Below are 17,876 nucleotides of genomic sequence, written 5' to 3' on the forward strand. Positions count from 1 at the left end.
TTTCATACCTGGTGATCTCAGAGGACAAAGCGGCGTTACAGCAGCGCACGTTGATGAGACCTGATGCTCTGAACAGTTCAGACTTCAGCCTCACTCTGAGAAAACAAACGACTGACTGTCAGCAGCAACTACACCTGCTCCATCAGTGACGGAGAGAAGAACTGAGACTGAGAGACATACAGCTGCAGGTCAAAGGTCAGAAACGCCCGCTCTTTGTACGGGTCAGGAGTTAGTACTGCAGAGGTCAGAGGTCAGCTTGCTGACAAACCATTTGAAACAGTTTGGAGCTAAAAGCACAACAGCAGAGGAAAGAAGAGACACTGCAGAGATGATGCAAAATATTGTGTTTTGTTCTCAGCTGTCAAAAAGTGTAACACACGTGTTCCAGCACAGCCTTTGTGTACTTTCACTTCTCCATACTGTCCATTGGAAATCCTGTTTGTTACTTTTTGATTTCAGTCCATGTGTCCAAAGCAAACTTCTGTCCCACACTTTCTCTGCTGACTCTTCACCGATGCTCAGATGATCTCAGATGATTTCACCAGAACTCATCAAAATTCGGGCTCCACAGAAACCCAGACGTCACTAAACAAGCGTAACAAGCAAAGTGAAAACTGGTCGTTCAGCTTTATTGACCAAAGATAAGCTCACATGTCACCTCATGACACAGACACTTATTTCCACAGCATGCACGAGGACTGACAATAAGTGTCTATAAAGCCACTTCTATCTGCCACACCTGTGCTTCTGTCATGGTTGCTCTCCTCTCACTCTGTCATTTATCCACAGTCTGCCTCCCTCTGCTCCGTCAGCTGACGTCCTCTCTACACCACCTGCTGTGTTTTATCCTGCAAAAACACATAAGAAGCGTTGCACCGAGTAACGGGAGGAACTGCTATAAAATCCATTTAAAGGAGGTGGTGCTGAGTGCTGTGACTGGGGTCCCACCACTGACATCACGGGTGGAGGACATGTTGGAAAACTGCTACAAAGTGCTGTGCAGCCAGCAGAGCTTACAGTCTGTCCTGTGTGTCATACAGGCTCTCACACTTAGTGTTTCTGTGACACATTGAAGAGAAGTTTGTGTTGTTCACAGTTGTGCTTGTACTGAGTGACAGCTGACATGACCTAACAGGAATAATGTGTCTGTGCTGAATGAGAAGTAACACACAATGAAGTCTTGATGCATCTCAATCATCCAGGAAAGTGAGTCTGTTGCTTCTGTTCATCTGGACGCAGCGTTTTGTGGGAGAAACGTGTCGTCATCATCAGGTGACGTCTTCAGTCTCAGCTGCAGGTTTCAGTCTTACAAACAGGACATTTGCATAAAGACTGAAAGCAGCTGCAGGAACGATGGGCTGGGAGCTCCGTTCCTTCATCTTAATTATGCAGATTCTCAGGACCATTGATCAACAACCACTGATCCATGTCCATGAGTCCCATTCACAGAGATGTGGGAATGGCTGCAGTCACAGCATGTAAGATGGAAATAAATGAGAAGTATTTAGCTGAAGTGGATTTGATTTATGTTACTTCTTTTTTAACTTGTAGTTCTACATTGGAAGATTATTGTGATATTGAAATATAAAAATACATTTATATTCTATTATTTTCTCAAAATAAGCGTCACACTCGTGGAAGCCGGTGTAGCCGCCGAAACGCCTGCATTTATGGAGACTTTCAGCCCCAGGTAGGCCAGTTATGGATCTTGGATCCACATTATGTCAGCAGCTGTTCTCCACCGTGAACTGTGTTCAAACAAACACGCTCACGCCTCACAGACGACAGCTTACAGTCCTGTAGAGATAAAGTGACTTCGTACAGCCCCGACCTGCAGACGCTGTGCGCAGAGGTTCAGGAGCAGAAGTCCCGTTGTAAACATATCACGGCAGACCCGACGATGTTTGCATGAACGCGCTTTTTTTAAAAGTCAGGTCAAGGCTCCAAAAGCCCAAAGGCGATATAACAGTTTGTGTTTGCTACATGGATCATTGTAGTTCAGCTTTCCTTTGTTATATTTCTTTAAGAGCTCAAAATGTGTTCATTACATAAATAAAATGTAATGTAATGTAAGCTCAATGTCCTTACAGCATAGCGTCTCTTTGATAGAGAAATGCCCAGAGTTACACCATCTATCGTTCACAAACACAGCCAGACCCCCTCCTCCCTTCTTACCACTCTCCGCTGTTCTGTCATAAGAGGCTCAGCAGCTAAAGCAGCACACCTGGGTCTCCCAGCCTATTAAAAGCAGCCCTTTGCTTCACCTGCTTCACTAAACATTATTATTTTAAGCAGAGTGGTGTGATTTATGTAGGCATTGCTGTGTGACAGGATGACTTTTCTTGCACACCCACCAAATGAGGGCGCACATGCTTCCACGCCCACTGGTGACTGCACACATCCTTTCAAGGAAGCATTTCATTCATCCCTAACAAATGGAACAAAACACTGTGCAGCGTGTTCAGGTTTGAACGTGGCCCTGGCCTCTCTCTGCATCCACCTGGCACATGCAACACACATCCACTCCCTGCTGAACTGCTTGTATTTGATGTGTTGAAGTTTTGGTAAAGTTTGAATAAATTCCACTTTATTTATAGGAACATTTCATCTGTGGACTCCTGCTTCCCCTCTCCTTGAGCCAGTTTGTGACGGGAACATGACATAAGAAAAGTAATTTATCCCTTTTTGATTCTGTGTATCTGGCGCTCATCCAGTGAGTTCACACTTGGCAGAAACAGACTGAATTTGTCTGGAGAACTTTGGCTTCAGCCAAGTTAGATAAACACACTGTGTCTCTGTCAAAACAGCAGTGTAGTTGTGGCACCCCTGTGAGGGAATGACCACATGAATATTATTTTGTGTAAAACACTCATGTAACGGGACATTTTTCATTGCTATATGTATTTATTTTCAGTTTCTTTAAGAGGATAGAAAATCCATGTAACAGGGATTCATTTTATGTTAGAAAGCAGTGAGGGCGGAACTTTGGTGCTTGCTCCGGGGTTTCGGGGAGCAGTAAGTGGAGCCCACCTTCCGCTGCTTCCTCAGACACGTTCTGGAGGAAAGCAGAGACGCATCGTGTCTTCCTTACTCTGCTCTTCACCTGCTTTTACAGGTCGGTACACGGTGCTCGCACCGAAAATGTTGTTTATTGTCACCATGGTTACCCACGTTAATGTGAATGGGAGAGTTAAGGCGGTCCGCCAAAGTTATTTATATGTAAACACGGGAGAAAACCAGAGGAGTGTCCCGCGCGACCGCACCGCGAGCCCGCTCGTTAGGTGGAGCGCTCGTGAAGCAGAGTCAGTGCGCTCCTATGCTCTGTGCAAACGTGTTGTAATGCTCCAATCAAATCAGTTCTGTGAGATGTGAATGTTAATAGTTCTGTTAAAGTGACTGAGTAGATTAGCTAGTGTAACACAAGCACTCTGAGCAACTCTGTGTAGCTAACAGAGGCATTCATGGGTTGATTCAACAAGCTGTGTTTCATGATGCACTAAATAGTGATTTTGCCAGTAAATTACTGGAGGGAACAAATGTAATGTATTTACCAATGCTGTTATTGAATAGAACTGTTTAGCCAGTAAGACACTGCAGAAGACAATGTGATGTGTTTATTGATATGATAAAAGGATGTAGCTGTTATGGAAAGAAGTGTGAACTTGAGAAACTGAACCAGTTAAAAAGAGTATATTTCACTGATGTTGTGAAATAAGTAAATGTAATTGATGTGAATGAGGAACCAGCTGAACAGTATATTGAAAGCTCATGTTTAGTGTTTTATAGCATTTATTTGTGTGAAATAAATCAGACTCAGACACGTTCTGGAGGAAAGCAGAGACGCATCGTGTCTTCCTTACTCTGCTCTTCACCTGCTTTTACAGGTAACATATTTGTCATCGAGGTCTTCATCCTTGGGACCCGTAACATAGTAACTTCTTCATTGTTATACTTCTATAGTTTTCCCATTTTGTGAGCTGTGGATGTGGAAAGTGTCTCAGTGACACATCCACATGAAAACGGCGTTACCTTCGTTCATTTGCACGTCAAATGAACGAGCTGTTTGGACTTTAACGTCACAGCTGATGCTTCGATACTCGAACTCAAGAGTTCAGCTTCCACTCAGAGGTACAAGTACACACAGCAAAGATAAACGTGTACACAAGGTGGAACCCACAAGTGCACAGCTCCGACCAGAGATGGGCAGTAATCCGATTACTTTTTTCAAGAAACGAGTAAAGTGAGGGATTACTATTGCAAAAAAGGTAATTAGATTACTGTTACTTTCCCGTAAGCACGCTGCGTTACTGCGTTACTAAAACCGCAGCTGTGTGCAGATGAACAATGGATAATCTATCGAGTGTGCAGAGAGTGTGAGCGTGCAGCGTTTAAAGCGTGGAAGCACTGACCTTACTTTGAGTTTGACTCTGTAAAAAGTGACAAAAACATTAGCATCCGCTGTTCACTGCGTGGGAAGACAACATGCTCACTCACTATGTGTTAATGGGCATGCTTATTTATAACTTTGATAAAATGTCATAAAAATAATTCCATGCCAGCTCACCATTGGTGATCAGGTAGTTTCTGTTCCAGTTCCAGTCCCATAAATCATGAAGCTTGCTGCCAGAAAAGCTTCAAATCTCCTTTGAAAGCTGTTTGTGGTCTTGATTGTGGGAGCTTCAGTTGTCTGACTCCAGCTGCCACACAGTGCTCACTGATATCATTTGCAAAAACCCCAGTGTGACAATATTTATCAGTGAAGCAGAAATCAGGAAGTGACGACTTTTCTTTGAACATTTGCTAAGGCTAAGCTGTGCTTTCTACCACAGTTGGGAATTTCCTGGTTTACAACAAATTATTGTGTCAACACCGCATAAGATTTCAAACTACAGGAAAATCACTGGAGTTATAAGAGGCAGACAACGACACACACACCACATGCATGCTGTTGCTATTTATTGTGGATTAACCTGTCAAGGGCAAGAACAAAAGAATTCTGCCTCAAATACAGGAAATCATAGCTTTCCTGTATTTCCTCCATTGTTGGCATGCTGGTTAGTGCTGTTGCTCCACAGTAAGAAGGTCCTGGGCTAAATTATCCATGAATGTAAACGGCTGTGTGTTTCTATCTGATAGACTGGTGAGCTGTCCAGGGTGTACCCTGCCTGGTAACCTATCACTTCAGGGTTATTTCCCAGCCCTGCTGCAACCAGGATAGAGATAGGAGGATGGTAGTTGTTGTAGACCCATTCAATTTCAATCGAAGGATTAAAATGTTCCAGGAGCTCAACTTACTCCATCTGAACATGTTTCAATCGTGTTTTATGAACACAACATGCAGCTTTACTGAATATGAAAAGGTTGTGTTGATTTAACTCAGTTGTTTAAGTTTCTGCCAAAGCAAAACCTTTGTGTGCAACCAGTGTCCACTATTGAATCAAGTAAATCCAACATGTTTTTGTCAGTGCAAAAGGAGTTACGGTGCCTGTATTCCTGCACAATATTGTCCCGGGAGGGAGGAAAACTTTCTGGTGAAGTTTTGGTTGATTTTTGGGTTTTGCTTGACACTAGGTTGATTTTATCAGTGAGGTTTGGATTGTTTTCTTTCTCTAAGAGAGAGAAAGATGGTTTTATGCTTGGACATGTTTGCAATGGGCCCCAGTATTTGTTACTTTATTAGTATTTTATTGGTTGCGTTTGTTTGTGCTTTTGTTACAGTGCACTGAGATAAGAACATCTGAGAGGTGTGATCCACCGCTGGTGATATTTTGGTATTTTGTGAGTTCCCGATTTAACAAATCAGCTCTTTAATCCAGACCTGAGAGATTGAACTTTAAAGCGCTATAAAATATTCTTACTGGAAACAGTGGCAAAGTGTTTTTCTCCATGATTATAATGGGCTTGGGAGAAATTCACTTATATGTGACATTGATCACATGAGAAGTCCTGAGCCTAAAAGGATTGCAGCGAGTCAATCCAGTCCAAAAACAAGGAGCTGTTTTCCTTTAAAATGATGACGTCATCTTGCTGGTGATGGAGGCTCGAATAGGCTGCGTGTGAGACTCCATTATCAGCAATATCTGGTATGAATGTGTGTGGATGTATGCATGTGACTGGGCTGTGACGGACTGACGACTAAAAGTTTAACTGACTTGATACTGAGACAAAAACGGTGCCGACTTTAGGATTAGTGAATGTCCACAACAATTCACCCAGCCTGTAGAAGAAGGGTGGAGGTTTTGTCTTGCTTTGTTTGTGCAGGAGCAGAAGGATGACAGAGACTAAAGGGGGAGGCTGTAGCTTCACATGAGTGTGAGCTGCAGACTGAACCCTTTGGTTGCTAATGTTGAGTCACTGATGTTTGCATTAAGAAAATTGTGTTTTATTAGCTGTGTTTTAATTAAGGTATCACATTATATTGTTGGGAATGTTAAATGCTAAAGTGAAGAAAAGCTTTGATTTCACTCATGACTGAACATGTTATTATTAACCATAGCAGGCCACTGTAAAGAGTCAATTAACTGTTATAGAGGAAAAAAGGCCAAAAACTCTGTTAATACCTATGAATAACAGGGAATGATAGACTTGTCACATTCAAAATAGAGATATGTAATAACAAACACGGGTCCGTGTCATTTAGGTTCTCCATTGAAATAGTCAATCATTTAGAAAAGTAGAATATATATATATATGTCTCAACGCTGTTTCTCAATAATATTAAAAACCTAAAAACTATTGTTGTGGAAGATAGAAGTTATTGTGACAGCCCTCTGACTGTGGAGGACGTTTGTAATCCTATTTCTGCACTTAAGGCCAACAAATCTCCCGGCACAGATGGTTTAACTGCAGAGTTTTATGAATCATTTTCTAATCTCCTGGCTCCGTTCTTACTGCAGCTTTTCATAGGAAGTGTAGAGAATAACATCCTCCCTCCTACTCTTACTCAGGGTCTCATAACACTTATTCCAAAGCCAAACAAAGACTTACTTCTTATTGATAATTGGAGACCCATCTGTCTGCTCAATGATGACTATGAGATTATGGCTTTAGTACTTGCTAACAGAATGAAAGAGTTCTTGGACACAATTATCGATGAGACACAATCAGGCTTTATGAGAAACAGACACCTTTCTAAGAACATGAGACTGGTTTTAGATCTACTTGATTACTCTGATTTGGTATCTGACTATAGCTTCATTCTCCTCCTGGATTTTTTAAAGGCTTTTGATACAATTGAACATCAATTTATTTTCCACTCTTTGGAAAAATTTGGCATTTTTCTGTAAAGCTATCAAAACCTTGTACACGAATGGCAATAGCTCAATTAAAATGATTAAGACTCCACCCCGAGATTTGACCTGTTATACAAGGAATCAGCACAGCTGATAAGGAGCTCATCATCAGCCAGCTAGCTGATGACACCACACTCTTCTTGAAGAATGCAAATCAAATCCGTCCAGCCCTTAGTGTTATTAGTGATTTCTCTGAGGCATGTTAATACTTTTAGCTATTTTATATCCATGAATGTAAGTTTATTAATAAAACACCATATTTCTGCCTTTTTATAAGGATATGAATTGTACATAAAATCAATTTCAGACTCAACCAACAAAAAGCCTCTCAGAACAATATTTATATTGTAACAGTTGCTATTGTAATGCAGTGTATCACCACATGGCGGCGCCTCCTGTCTCACGACTGGTGTCACCCCCTTTTTGTTCTTCTTCGCACTCCTCCTGTAATGGATGCTCCCGTGTGTACGCGGACTAGTGTGCTCTTTAGTAATGTGTGGTAGAGGTAGCACTTTTATTTTTGATATTGTAAATAAATGAGTACTTTTTGGAAAGTCAGAAGCTGTTGCTCATTTGCTATCCACCTGCACACCTCCGCGGCTGGCTTCATCTCCACTGCACGTTACAATATGTTGATTTTTTTCGCCTACTCATATCATCATTTTTTTACTCCTGGTTCTGTATGTTCATGTTCTGTTCTTTTGTAAACTTCATCTGTTTGTATGTTGTACACTCATTGTGTTTCAATAAAGTTCGATTTAAAAAAAGGTACGTTCTAAACGAAGCTTCAGACGTCACTGATCACGTGACTCTGGCCAAACGAATCAAGCCTCGACACGGTGCTTCTGAAGCAGCGCGTTGATCTTTCTGACACACGCACCGGAGCGTCAGCTTCAAGCGGACCATCACTACGTCTCACATCTAAAGGTGTCAAGGGAACTTTGAACTGAGTTCAGTCAATCTGGAGTTTTTCCAAGTTTTCTGTTGCTCTCTGTGAGAGAAGAGCGTTAAAGGCGGGGCTCTCCAGAGTCCAGCAAAACAGGAAACCACAGCTGGGTGTGTGTAAGTGTGCAAACCAATAGAATGCATCGTGGTGGGGGGGCATCACGGGCAAGAAAAAAATAAAATAATCGGTCGTACCCATGCTTCCCCGACGTCATGCCAGCGCATATTGGGAAATTCGTAGGCACCGATCGGTTTTCTATCAGCCATTTGCTGGGAGTAAGGGCGCCCTCCGTTTGCGAGGTGCGCCTGCTGCTGGCGGCACAGGGAGGAGAGGGCGGGGCGGCGGGGAGTCTCTGGCTGGCTGGAGCGGCATCTAATAACCAACTCGCAAAACAAAATAAAAACAACAAACAGATATTATGATACAGACTTATAATCTGCACCCATGTTTTTTCTACATTCTATAAAGTGAGCGCGAGAGCCCTCGGTGCGCCTGCGCGCTGCTGAAGTCAAAGTAAACTTTATTGTCATCTCCGCTACAGACAGTCCAGCATATAGAGAGACGAGACGACGAGGCTGCAGTTACAGCGGTGCAAGTAAACAAACAATAAATATAAGAAGAGTAAGAAAATAAATCTACACATTAGGACTCGGGGTAAAGGATCAATAACAATTTAATTTATAATTTACAGTTTGATGATTTAAAGTCTCACACAACCCGTCAAAAGGGGCGGGGCCGGCTGCTTCCAAGTAGAGCGCATTTCATTTATAATGATGTAAATCCAAGCCCATCATGGATTCACGATCTGAATCCTGGGTTGTGTGAAATCCCAGAAATGAACCTTAGACAAAGTGAATCTGTGAACTAAGGTGTAGGTCTGTTAGGTTAATTGTGCTGATCCTCGGGTTGGGGGATTTGTGTTTGTACTGCAGCGCAAAATTCAAACCAATGGAAGATGGACAACAAAAGTTCAAAGCCATCAGGTGCTCAGGTTAGAAAAAAGAGAAAAGATGCAGGTAAGCAGACGTGTGATTGGATAATGGCAGGTCATCCTGAACCAATCAGACTAAACTCCAAACAATACATTATGTTACAGATTTTAATATTAATTAGTCATTGTTACTTGTTGATTTGTCCTTTTCTCATTGTGTGACGAATTATGACGACTGTTTGGTAGCTGTTATTGTCTCTCTCTCTCTCTTCATGTGTGTTTCTCTGGTGAAACAATAGTTTTGTGTTAATGTTAGGGCTGCACAATTTTTCCATAAAATGAGAATCACGATTTTTTGGCTTAGAATTGAGATCATGATTCTCTCATAACAATAAATAAACATAAAACAACAAATGTCTCACGTTTTGTTGTTGCAGCAAAATGTTGTCCTGCTTGAAATTCCGTCTCCACCGTTGCTCGACGCTGCGTGTACAGAGCAGGTAGTGCAACAATAGAAAAATAGTTGCGGGACGGCACTGTGTAGCGTTTGTCTAGGGTGTTGATCGTTTTCCTAAATCCCTCGTTTTGCACAGTGTTGATGGAGCCATATCTTTGGTCAGGTGATAAGTGATAGCCTCCGTGATGTCTTTGTGCCTGCGGGAGTTCGACGTGTATAGGGAAGCGCTGTATAAGGTTCCCGTTATTGATGTTTGGGTGGTTGACCGGGACGGATTTTCTCCTGTCACTTTCTCGTCATCCCTGACGTGCTCTCCGTTGTTGTTTCCCTGCTAATTTTAGCATCACACGGCACAGCTTCTGTATCACGTGGTATAAGGCTCCGCCCTTGTCATTTGTTGAGCAGGAAGAGTGAGCGCTTGTTTTCATGCAGAGTACGTCCCGGATCAAAATGTGAAGTTTTACAAATCACCACTTCTTTAGTGAATATCATTTCAGTCTCAGACAACCTCGTTTCTCTTACAGAGGTTGAATGCACCTTCTGCGGATGGCGGTACCACACAGTGTGCGTGGACTTCCCCTGCACAGAAGGCAACTACAAATGCTGTGAATGCTAAATAAACAGAAACAAATGATCCCTGTTGTCTTTGCTTGATGATTGGTTTGAGTCTTGACAATCCACATTGCTGGCGTTGCATCTTTCAATGCCAGCAATGGCAGGTATCAGTGCTCAAACCTTTTGTGTTTGTTTCCAACAAGTTGCCCACCTCGGGAAACAAAAATGTGTTCTTTTACTTGTCAGATGAACATATGAGACACTTTGACTCTTCAGTGCAGTGTGGAGCCTAACAAAGATCTGTTTTGTGTCCCAGCTGATCAGCAGGAGGAGGAGAGTCTGACGGAGCAGCAGAGGAACATTTTCAGCTACTTGGACTCAGCTCAGCCACTACAGAGGAAACAATGAGCTCAACACAGAAGGTGACAGACAGAGCAGGACCATATGACCAAAGATATTTATCACCATATACATTTGAACATTTGCCATAACGATGTAGCTGACGATAGAATTGACACCAGACAAAATACTTTACAGCTGCACAACTTTATTAAAAACCCATCAATGTATTTTCACTGAAACAAGCAGCTGTTGTTTATGTGCATTAAAGTTATATAAAAATGTAACAGTGCAAATGCAAATTCCTCGCTGACAGTTTAACCAAAAGGCGTTTCCAGTGGAAACTGGCCGACACATCCTGAGCATAACCATGTATAATATCCACTAAACTTCAGAAGAGGTTATACAGTCGTGGCCAAAAGGTTTGAGAATTGCATAAATATTGGAACCTGGAGAAGTTGCTGCTTAAGTTTTTATAATAGCATTTTGCCTGCACTCCAGAATGTTATGAGGAGTGATCAGATGAACTGCATCGTCCTTCTTTGCCATGAAAACGAACTTAATCCCCAAAAAGCCTTACCACTGCATTTCATTGCTGTCATCAAAGGACCTGCTGAGACCATTTCAGTGATCGTCTTCTTAACTCAGGTGAGAATCAAATGTGTGATAAGCTGCAGGATTCAAACACAAGTGTAACTTATAAACACATGTTCATACTTTTATTCCACAATCAGAGAGAAAGAAACAGAGAGAGAGTGCAGGACAGACAGACAGGTGACAGTCTCAGGTGTACACACTGCTACACAACAGCACCAGAGAAGCAGGATTTAGTGTTTGTGTTATTACGAGTGTAAACAAGAAGAGTTCCAGATGGTGCAGTGGACACATGTGTGACTGCTGTGATTAAAGCATCTTTCTTTCAGCTTAACGAGTGAACCGTCAGCTCGTTCAAACACACGTTAAAGTGCGTTTGGCTCGACACCACCGAACAGCGGCAGCAATATAACACAGCTAACATTAACAGTGCAGTGAATCCTGCTTGTGCCGTGATGTTCAGGACTGCAAACCGAGCAGCATCACTGACTTTCAGCTTGTTGTGTTTGTGGATATATGACTGACTTTAATTATCCACAAAATCATCACATTCTCTGTAGGATTAAGGTCGACTATTGAACGGCGTATATTTTAAAGGCTTTAAAACCAAGTTAACGCTGAAAGTACAAACATCACTAATGTCACATAACTCTGCCAACAAGGCATAGCTATGGCTATGAAATGCTCTTTGTGTATCACTTCTTCATTATGAAAGATGTCATTAATGCACTAGTAATGTCTCATCTGGAGTATTGTTCAATCATTTGGTCAGCAGCTAATAAGACAGATCTTAACAGACTTCAGTTAGTCCAGAATAAGGCGTCCAGATTAGTGTGAAGATGTTCATACTATACTAATATTGATCAAATGCATAATAACCTTTCTTGGCTTCCTGTACAGGCTAAAATATTCTATGGCTTACTTGTAGTTCTAAAGAAAGCAATTCTGTTAAACACACCACATTTATTCTGCTCAGCTGCAGTATCCAGATGAAATACATCATCATATTACACAGTTTTCAACAAGCTGCAATTTAGTAAATGCTCGAGTTAAAAGTAACGTTTTGTAAAACTGTTACATTTAGAGCAACTTTTAAGTGGAATAAGTTGCCTTAAAAAATTAGAGAATTATTCAAAACTTCAATGAACACTTAAAAGCCGATTTACAGAGCTTTTAGTTGTTGTAAATATTGTAAGACATGATTTGTTTTTGAAATTTGTGTAATGTGCCTCAATGTTATTGATATTATTATTATTATTGATTGCTTATATTTGAACAATTGTGAAACCTCACTGTGGATGTAAGAGTGAAATTATGTGGATATCTTGAATCCACTTTGTGTAATATTTTATGTGAGTATTTGACGGAAGACGAGCAACATCTGTTGTGGAAGCTAACGGGGTTCCTTTAGAATAAACAAACATAGGATTTATTATCACTGAATAATTCTGTATAAATCTATACAAATTATAGAAATATGTAATAGGAAACAACAAAATAATCTAAATTATAAAATAGTGTGTGTGTGTGTGTGTGTGTGTGTGTGTGTGTGTGTGTGTGTGTGTGTGTGTGTGTGTGTGTGTGTGTGTTTAGTGTTTGAACAGTCATGAATTATCTTTAACAGCAGGTTGGATGTAATGTGTTAGAACTACCAGCAGGTGGGGATAAGAGACCTTTAAGGTGTTTGGTGCCACGCTCCACCTTCAGGTTTAAAACTAGTGTTAATGGAGTTTGAAGGTTGAGTTTGTTCCACGACTGCATTTCACTCACTGCCTCTGTTTGTATCTCTGTCACTGCAGGACCAACATGGAGCCAGAAGTCAGCGCTCTCAGGAGGCCGACAAACCTCACAGAAGAAAGGGAGAGAAAAAACACACCTGTGACGAGTGTGGGAAGGGTTTTACTGTGAGGGCTAAACTAAAACGGCATCAGGTCATCCACACTGGAGAGAGACCGTTCAGCTGTGACTTGTGTGGAAAGTCTTTTTCCTTGAAGGGTCACCTAAAAACACACCAACTCATCCACAGTGGAGTTAAAGCGTACAGCTGTGATCAGTGTGGCAGAGCTTTTACTCACAGTAGCAACTTACAGAGGCATCTAGTTACCCACTCTGGAATTAAGCCATACAGCTGTGACGAGTGTGGGAAGGGTTTTACTGTGAGGGCTAAACTAAAACAGCATCAGGTCATCCACACTGGAGAGAGACCGTTCAGCTGTGACTTGTGTGGAAAGTCTTTTTCCAGGAAGGGTTACCTAAAAAAACACCAACTCATCCACAGTGGAGTTAAAGCGTACAGCTGTGATCAGTGTGGCAGAGCTTTTACTCAAAGTAGCCACTTACAGAGGCATCTAGTTACCCACTCTGGAATTAAGCCATACAGCTGTGATCAGTGTGGCAGAGCTTTTACTCACAGTAGCCACTTACAGAGGCATCTAGTTACCCACTCTGGAATTAAGCCATACAGCTGTGACATCTGTGGAAAAACTTTCAGCCAGAGAGAGAGCCGAAATACACACCTACGCATTCACAACAGACATGATGTGTACTGCTGTGAACAGTGTGGCAAAGAGTTTATAACTCACACAGACTTACAACGACACATGTTTACCCACACTGAGGAGAGACCTTATCAATGTGACCTGTGTGAGAAGACTTTTAAATCTCCACATCACCTGAGACGACACCAACAGATCCACACCAGAAAGAGACTCTACAAGTGCAGCTACTGTGAGGTATGTATTTATATTGTTATCTTGTCATTTTAGCCTGACTGTTTGGAACAACTCTGCTCATTAAACTGTGTTAGCATGTTAGCAATTCTACTGCATGGAAAAGCAGCTCTGAGTGATTATTCAGATTTTCCTTTCAGTTATGATTTTAGTATTACTGTAGTATTATGGTGGTAGTATTGTAGTTATTGCAGCCCAGTAAACTGAGTGTGTTAACTGAAACAGTCAAATGTAGTTGGACGTCTGCAGAGATGCTCTTTATTTCAGGCGACATTCAGGATACAAATGTTGAAGGACTGACTTACACTGTCTTTGTGTCTTTGTTTAGAAGCAGAGCGACACAGATGGATCCAGTTCTCAACCCTGTCATCACTGTGGTGGTGGGAAAGACTTTCATTGTGACCTCTGTGGAAAAACTTTCAGTCAGCAAAAGACCCTAAAAGTACATCAACGTAGACACACTGGAGACAAACTGAAATACTGCAAAGAATGTGGGAGAAGCTTCACCACACTAAGTGATTTAAAACAACATGACCTGATTCACAGTGGGGTTAAAAAGCACCTCTGTGATCAGTGTGGGTCATCCTTCACCACTGCAAGGGACCTTAAATCACACAAACGAGTCCACACAGGAGAGAAACCACACAAGTGCAGACACTGTGAGAGAAGCTTCTCGCATTCAGGTAATCGTAACATTCATGAACGAACACACATAGAAGGAAACTACAGCTGTGAGCAGTGTGACAAGAGCTTCAGGAATCTCAGATCATACTCTGCACACAAACGATCCCACGTTACTAATAAACTGTTTCACTGTTACCAATGTGCCCAAACATTCACCTCATTGTCTGCTCTGTGCAAACATCAGCGCGATCACTCAGGGCTGAAATCACTCCCATCACTGGATCACAGTGAATCTGAAGACACAGAAAGATCCTCTGGTTTCTGTGTCAGACTCAAAAAGCTTGAGATCAGGCTCCACAGAGTTCAGATAGAATCATTTAAACTTGTGTTGAACTGAACTGGTTGCTGGGCTGAACTTCTACATAATACAGATCTACATGGGATCTTCTTTTCTGTGTTTTACTGAGTCAGTTTTGTCCTTTTTTCTCTGTCCTGGTTTTGCTCGTCTGTAAATGATTGAAACTCAGTCAAATAGTTCATTGTTCTCCAGCAAAACGTTTTGGAAACTCATGTTTAACCTTTAAAACTCTGACATGTTTTAGCACACAAGGCTTCATCGGGGAGTTCACTCATGATTGGACCATGAGAACAAAGGATTTTAGTTCTTTCAAAGAGAGTCTTGGAGATGTTTGATGTTTCTGTTTTTCTGAAACCACCTGAAAGAAAAACTATTTTTCTTGCTTCATGTAGTGTGGAAGTTTTTAATGTTTCTTCATCTGTGATGTTCTTGAATGTGTTCACGTGAAGATGATATAAATAAACAATTAAATGTCAGAGATTTACAGTTATCAAACAGGTGAATAAACAACACTGAGACACTTGGAGACGGTTAACGTGCTGCACGGGTGAGGGCTCAGAGAGGACTCACACCGAGCTGCAGTAGTCGTTTATTATTTATAGCAGGGTGAAACAAGCATAGCAGTTTCCTCTAATCTTGCATATATATGTGTGTGTGTGTGTGTCTAAGTTCGTATAAATGTCATAGGGTGAACTTCCTCTTTCTATAAACAGAGCGAGTAGTACATTTTGTTCTTTTCCTATTAAGAGTAAAATATGAACATATACTTTAATGCAACATAAAACTCATAAAAGCGTTTCTTCTTTAACATCCCCTCCTGATGTTAATATTTTTCACTTAATCATACTTTATTATCAGCCAACAATCACTTGATTATAACATTTTCAATTGTAGCATCATTCAGTATGTGTGTGTGTGTTTCTATACTAAATCTTCTTCATCCGGTTCATCTTCTAGTGGCAGTCCAACATAGGTAATTACTGTGGCCTGTACCATTTTGTCAATCATGGATCTTATGCATGGTAGGATACATGTAGAAAACAAGCACAATAATAGAAGCAGAACTCCTATCAGTACGAGTCCTTTTATCACGAGGGTCTTCCAGCTGCCACTCAGCAGCCAGGTCAGCCAGTCCTCATTGTTCGTGACATAGTCTTGTTGCTGCGCATTACTCAGTTGTCGCAACTTGTCTAGGGCGGTGGTCATGGTCAAGGAGTGCACGTTGTCCGGGATATAGGTGCAACAAGTGGTGTTGAATAAGACACAGAGGCCCCCTCTCTCAGCGAGAATCATGTCCAGGGCGACCCTGTGTTGCATGACCACTATTCTGATCGCGTCGATTTCCTCATTCTGAGCCTTATTCATCTTTGTTGAGCTGTTCAGGAAAAGTCCAAATTGGTAGTCAAGAGTCTCAATTCTTAACGTGTTTTTTCCAGTTCCGACCCATGGGAACAGTGAGTGCAGGACCTTCTGTCGGGTGGTCCACGACTTGAACTCCGCTGGTACATCACTGCCCCAGATTGGGTCATGGGGTTGCACGTCATCAGTGTTCCTCTTGCGTCGTGGTTGGTTCTGATGGAATACTCTGAATGTGTGGTCTGACACTAAAATTGGGGCGCAGAGTCCGGTACTGTTGGGTGGGATGGTGAAGTATGTCCTTGAGCCACATGCCCATGCTGTACCCTGCACCCAATATGTGCCATTCAGGAAGCTTGTCTGTGCCTTTCTGTCCTGCGGCATTCGGAAAGTCTGGGAGCAGTTTCGGTTCCTTCCCAGCTTTCTGTTGCCGTGTGCAAAGTTGAAACACATTGGATGTTGTATTCCTGGTTCCGTTCTGACGTTGAATGTTCCATTGATGGCTTTGGAATATACATAGGGCTTCGGGAAGGCTGGGTGATTTTCCATATAGGGTGGCTTGCATTGCTGTTGTTGGGAGGTGAGAACAGACGTAGCAGCCTGTGTGGTTGTCTTCTGCATGTACTCGGTTGTAGACGTACCGGTACCAGGCATTGTTCAGCCAGGGGTGGTTGTGCTCTTTGTCCATATCCTTCAGGTGTGAGTTGTCATATGACCATTTCTTCTGCAGGTGGTGCTGTGGGACCTCGTCCTTCCAGGTGAGTATCAATAGGCTCACTAGGAGCGCGATGCCAGCCACTATGAGGACAAGTTTCTTCATGATGACCAGGCACACCTAGACTTCTGGTGAGTAGACTACCAGCGAAGTGGAGAGGCGGGATATACCCAATCAGCCCTTCCTCCACCGGTAGATCACCTGGAAGCTAGGGGAACCGGCGTCTAAGCGTCTGGATTGTCACTCACTTTTTTACAGTGGCTTTGGTGGATCCAAGATAGTCTTTCTGATATTTTGCAGGCGGTTGGCGTGGTGAGTAGGACCTGATATGGGCCCTCCCACCTAGGTGAACTCCAATTTTTCCTCTGGAGCACTTTGATCAGGATCCAATCTCCTGGTTGTAACCTGCAAGACACTGGAGAGGTATTACTCGGCAGTTGGTTGTTTAGCACAATCTCTTTATTCTCAAGCAAGTGCTTAGGGAGGATATCTGACATTCCCCCCTTTCGACACACGTGTTAATCCGTGTGTCGCTAATGCTGCTGTCTTGTGTAGGGATTTTAGCAATACTGGTTTGCCATTACAGGTCATTAAGTCATTGTGTTTTTCTGCTCCACACTTTAGCCATTTCTTTTGCTCTGCGATAGGTGCGGCTTTCTGTTCGTCTTTGAGTACATCAAGTGGTATCAGCTGTGAAGTTTCAGATACTAAAGTTTGTATTGGTTGCTGTGCGGCCTTCTTTGCGGCTCGGTCATTTTGCCATATTTTTGCAAAATGATGCACTGCTGCAAAAACATATTGACTGTCAGTGTGTATATTTATGCACTTCCCCTTGTGCAGCCTGCACGCTCGCACAACAGCCGTCAGTTCCGCACTTTGTGCAGAGTTTGAGGAAGTTAAAGGCTTTGCTTCTATAACTGTTTTTAGATGCTGAGCCATCTACGAAGACGTCTGTAAAGGTAGACTGTGGTATACTGTAA

At 42.2% G+C, this 17,876-nt stretch overlaps 2 protein-coding genes across 7 annotated transcripts in view; both read left to right on the forward strand.

Moving 5' to 3' along the window:
- Positions 1–15,320, forward strand: part of LOC113017353 (uncharacterized) — a 53,161-nt gene extending 37,841 nt beyond the window's left edge. The window contains exons 1-6 of one of the 6 annotated variants that reach the window (XM_080297459.1): positions 1,934–3,884; positions 9,968–10,059; positions 10,151–10,216; positions 10,498–10,603; positions 12,914–13,846; positions 14,172–15,320. In XM_080297459.1, coding sequence (XP_080153585.1) covers positions 10,586–10,603; positions 12,914–13,846; positions 14,172–14,864 — 1,644 coding nt within the window. In that variant the 5' untranslated portion in view covers positions 1,934–3,884; positions 9,968–10,059; positions 10,151–10,216; positions 10,498–10,585 and the 3' untranslated portion in view covers positions 14,865–15,320. Of the gene's footprint in view, positions 1–1,932; positions 3,885–9,967; positions 10,232–10,497; positions 10,604–12,913; positions 13,847–14,171 lie in introns of those variants that run through there. The other 5 variants (XM_080297451.1, XM_080297476.1, XM_080297472.1 and 2 more) reach the window with 5 other exon arrangements.
- Positions 1–17,876, forward strand: part of LOC113011595 (NACHT, LRR and PYD domains-containing protein 3-like) — a 604,422-nt gene that overhangs the window by 266,767 nt on the left and 319,779 nt on the right. The gene's annotated exons all lie outside the window — the stretch shown is intronic.

This window comes from Astatotilapia calliptera, chromosome 3, assembly GCF_964374335.1.
Source record: "Astatotilapia calliptera chromosome 3, fAstCal68.1, whole genome shotgun sequence".
NCBI lineage: Eukaryota > Metazoa > Chordata > Actinopteri > Cichliformes > Cichlidae > Astatotilapia > Astatotilapia calliptera.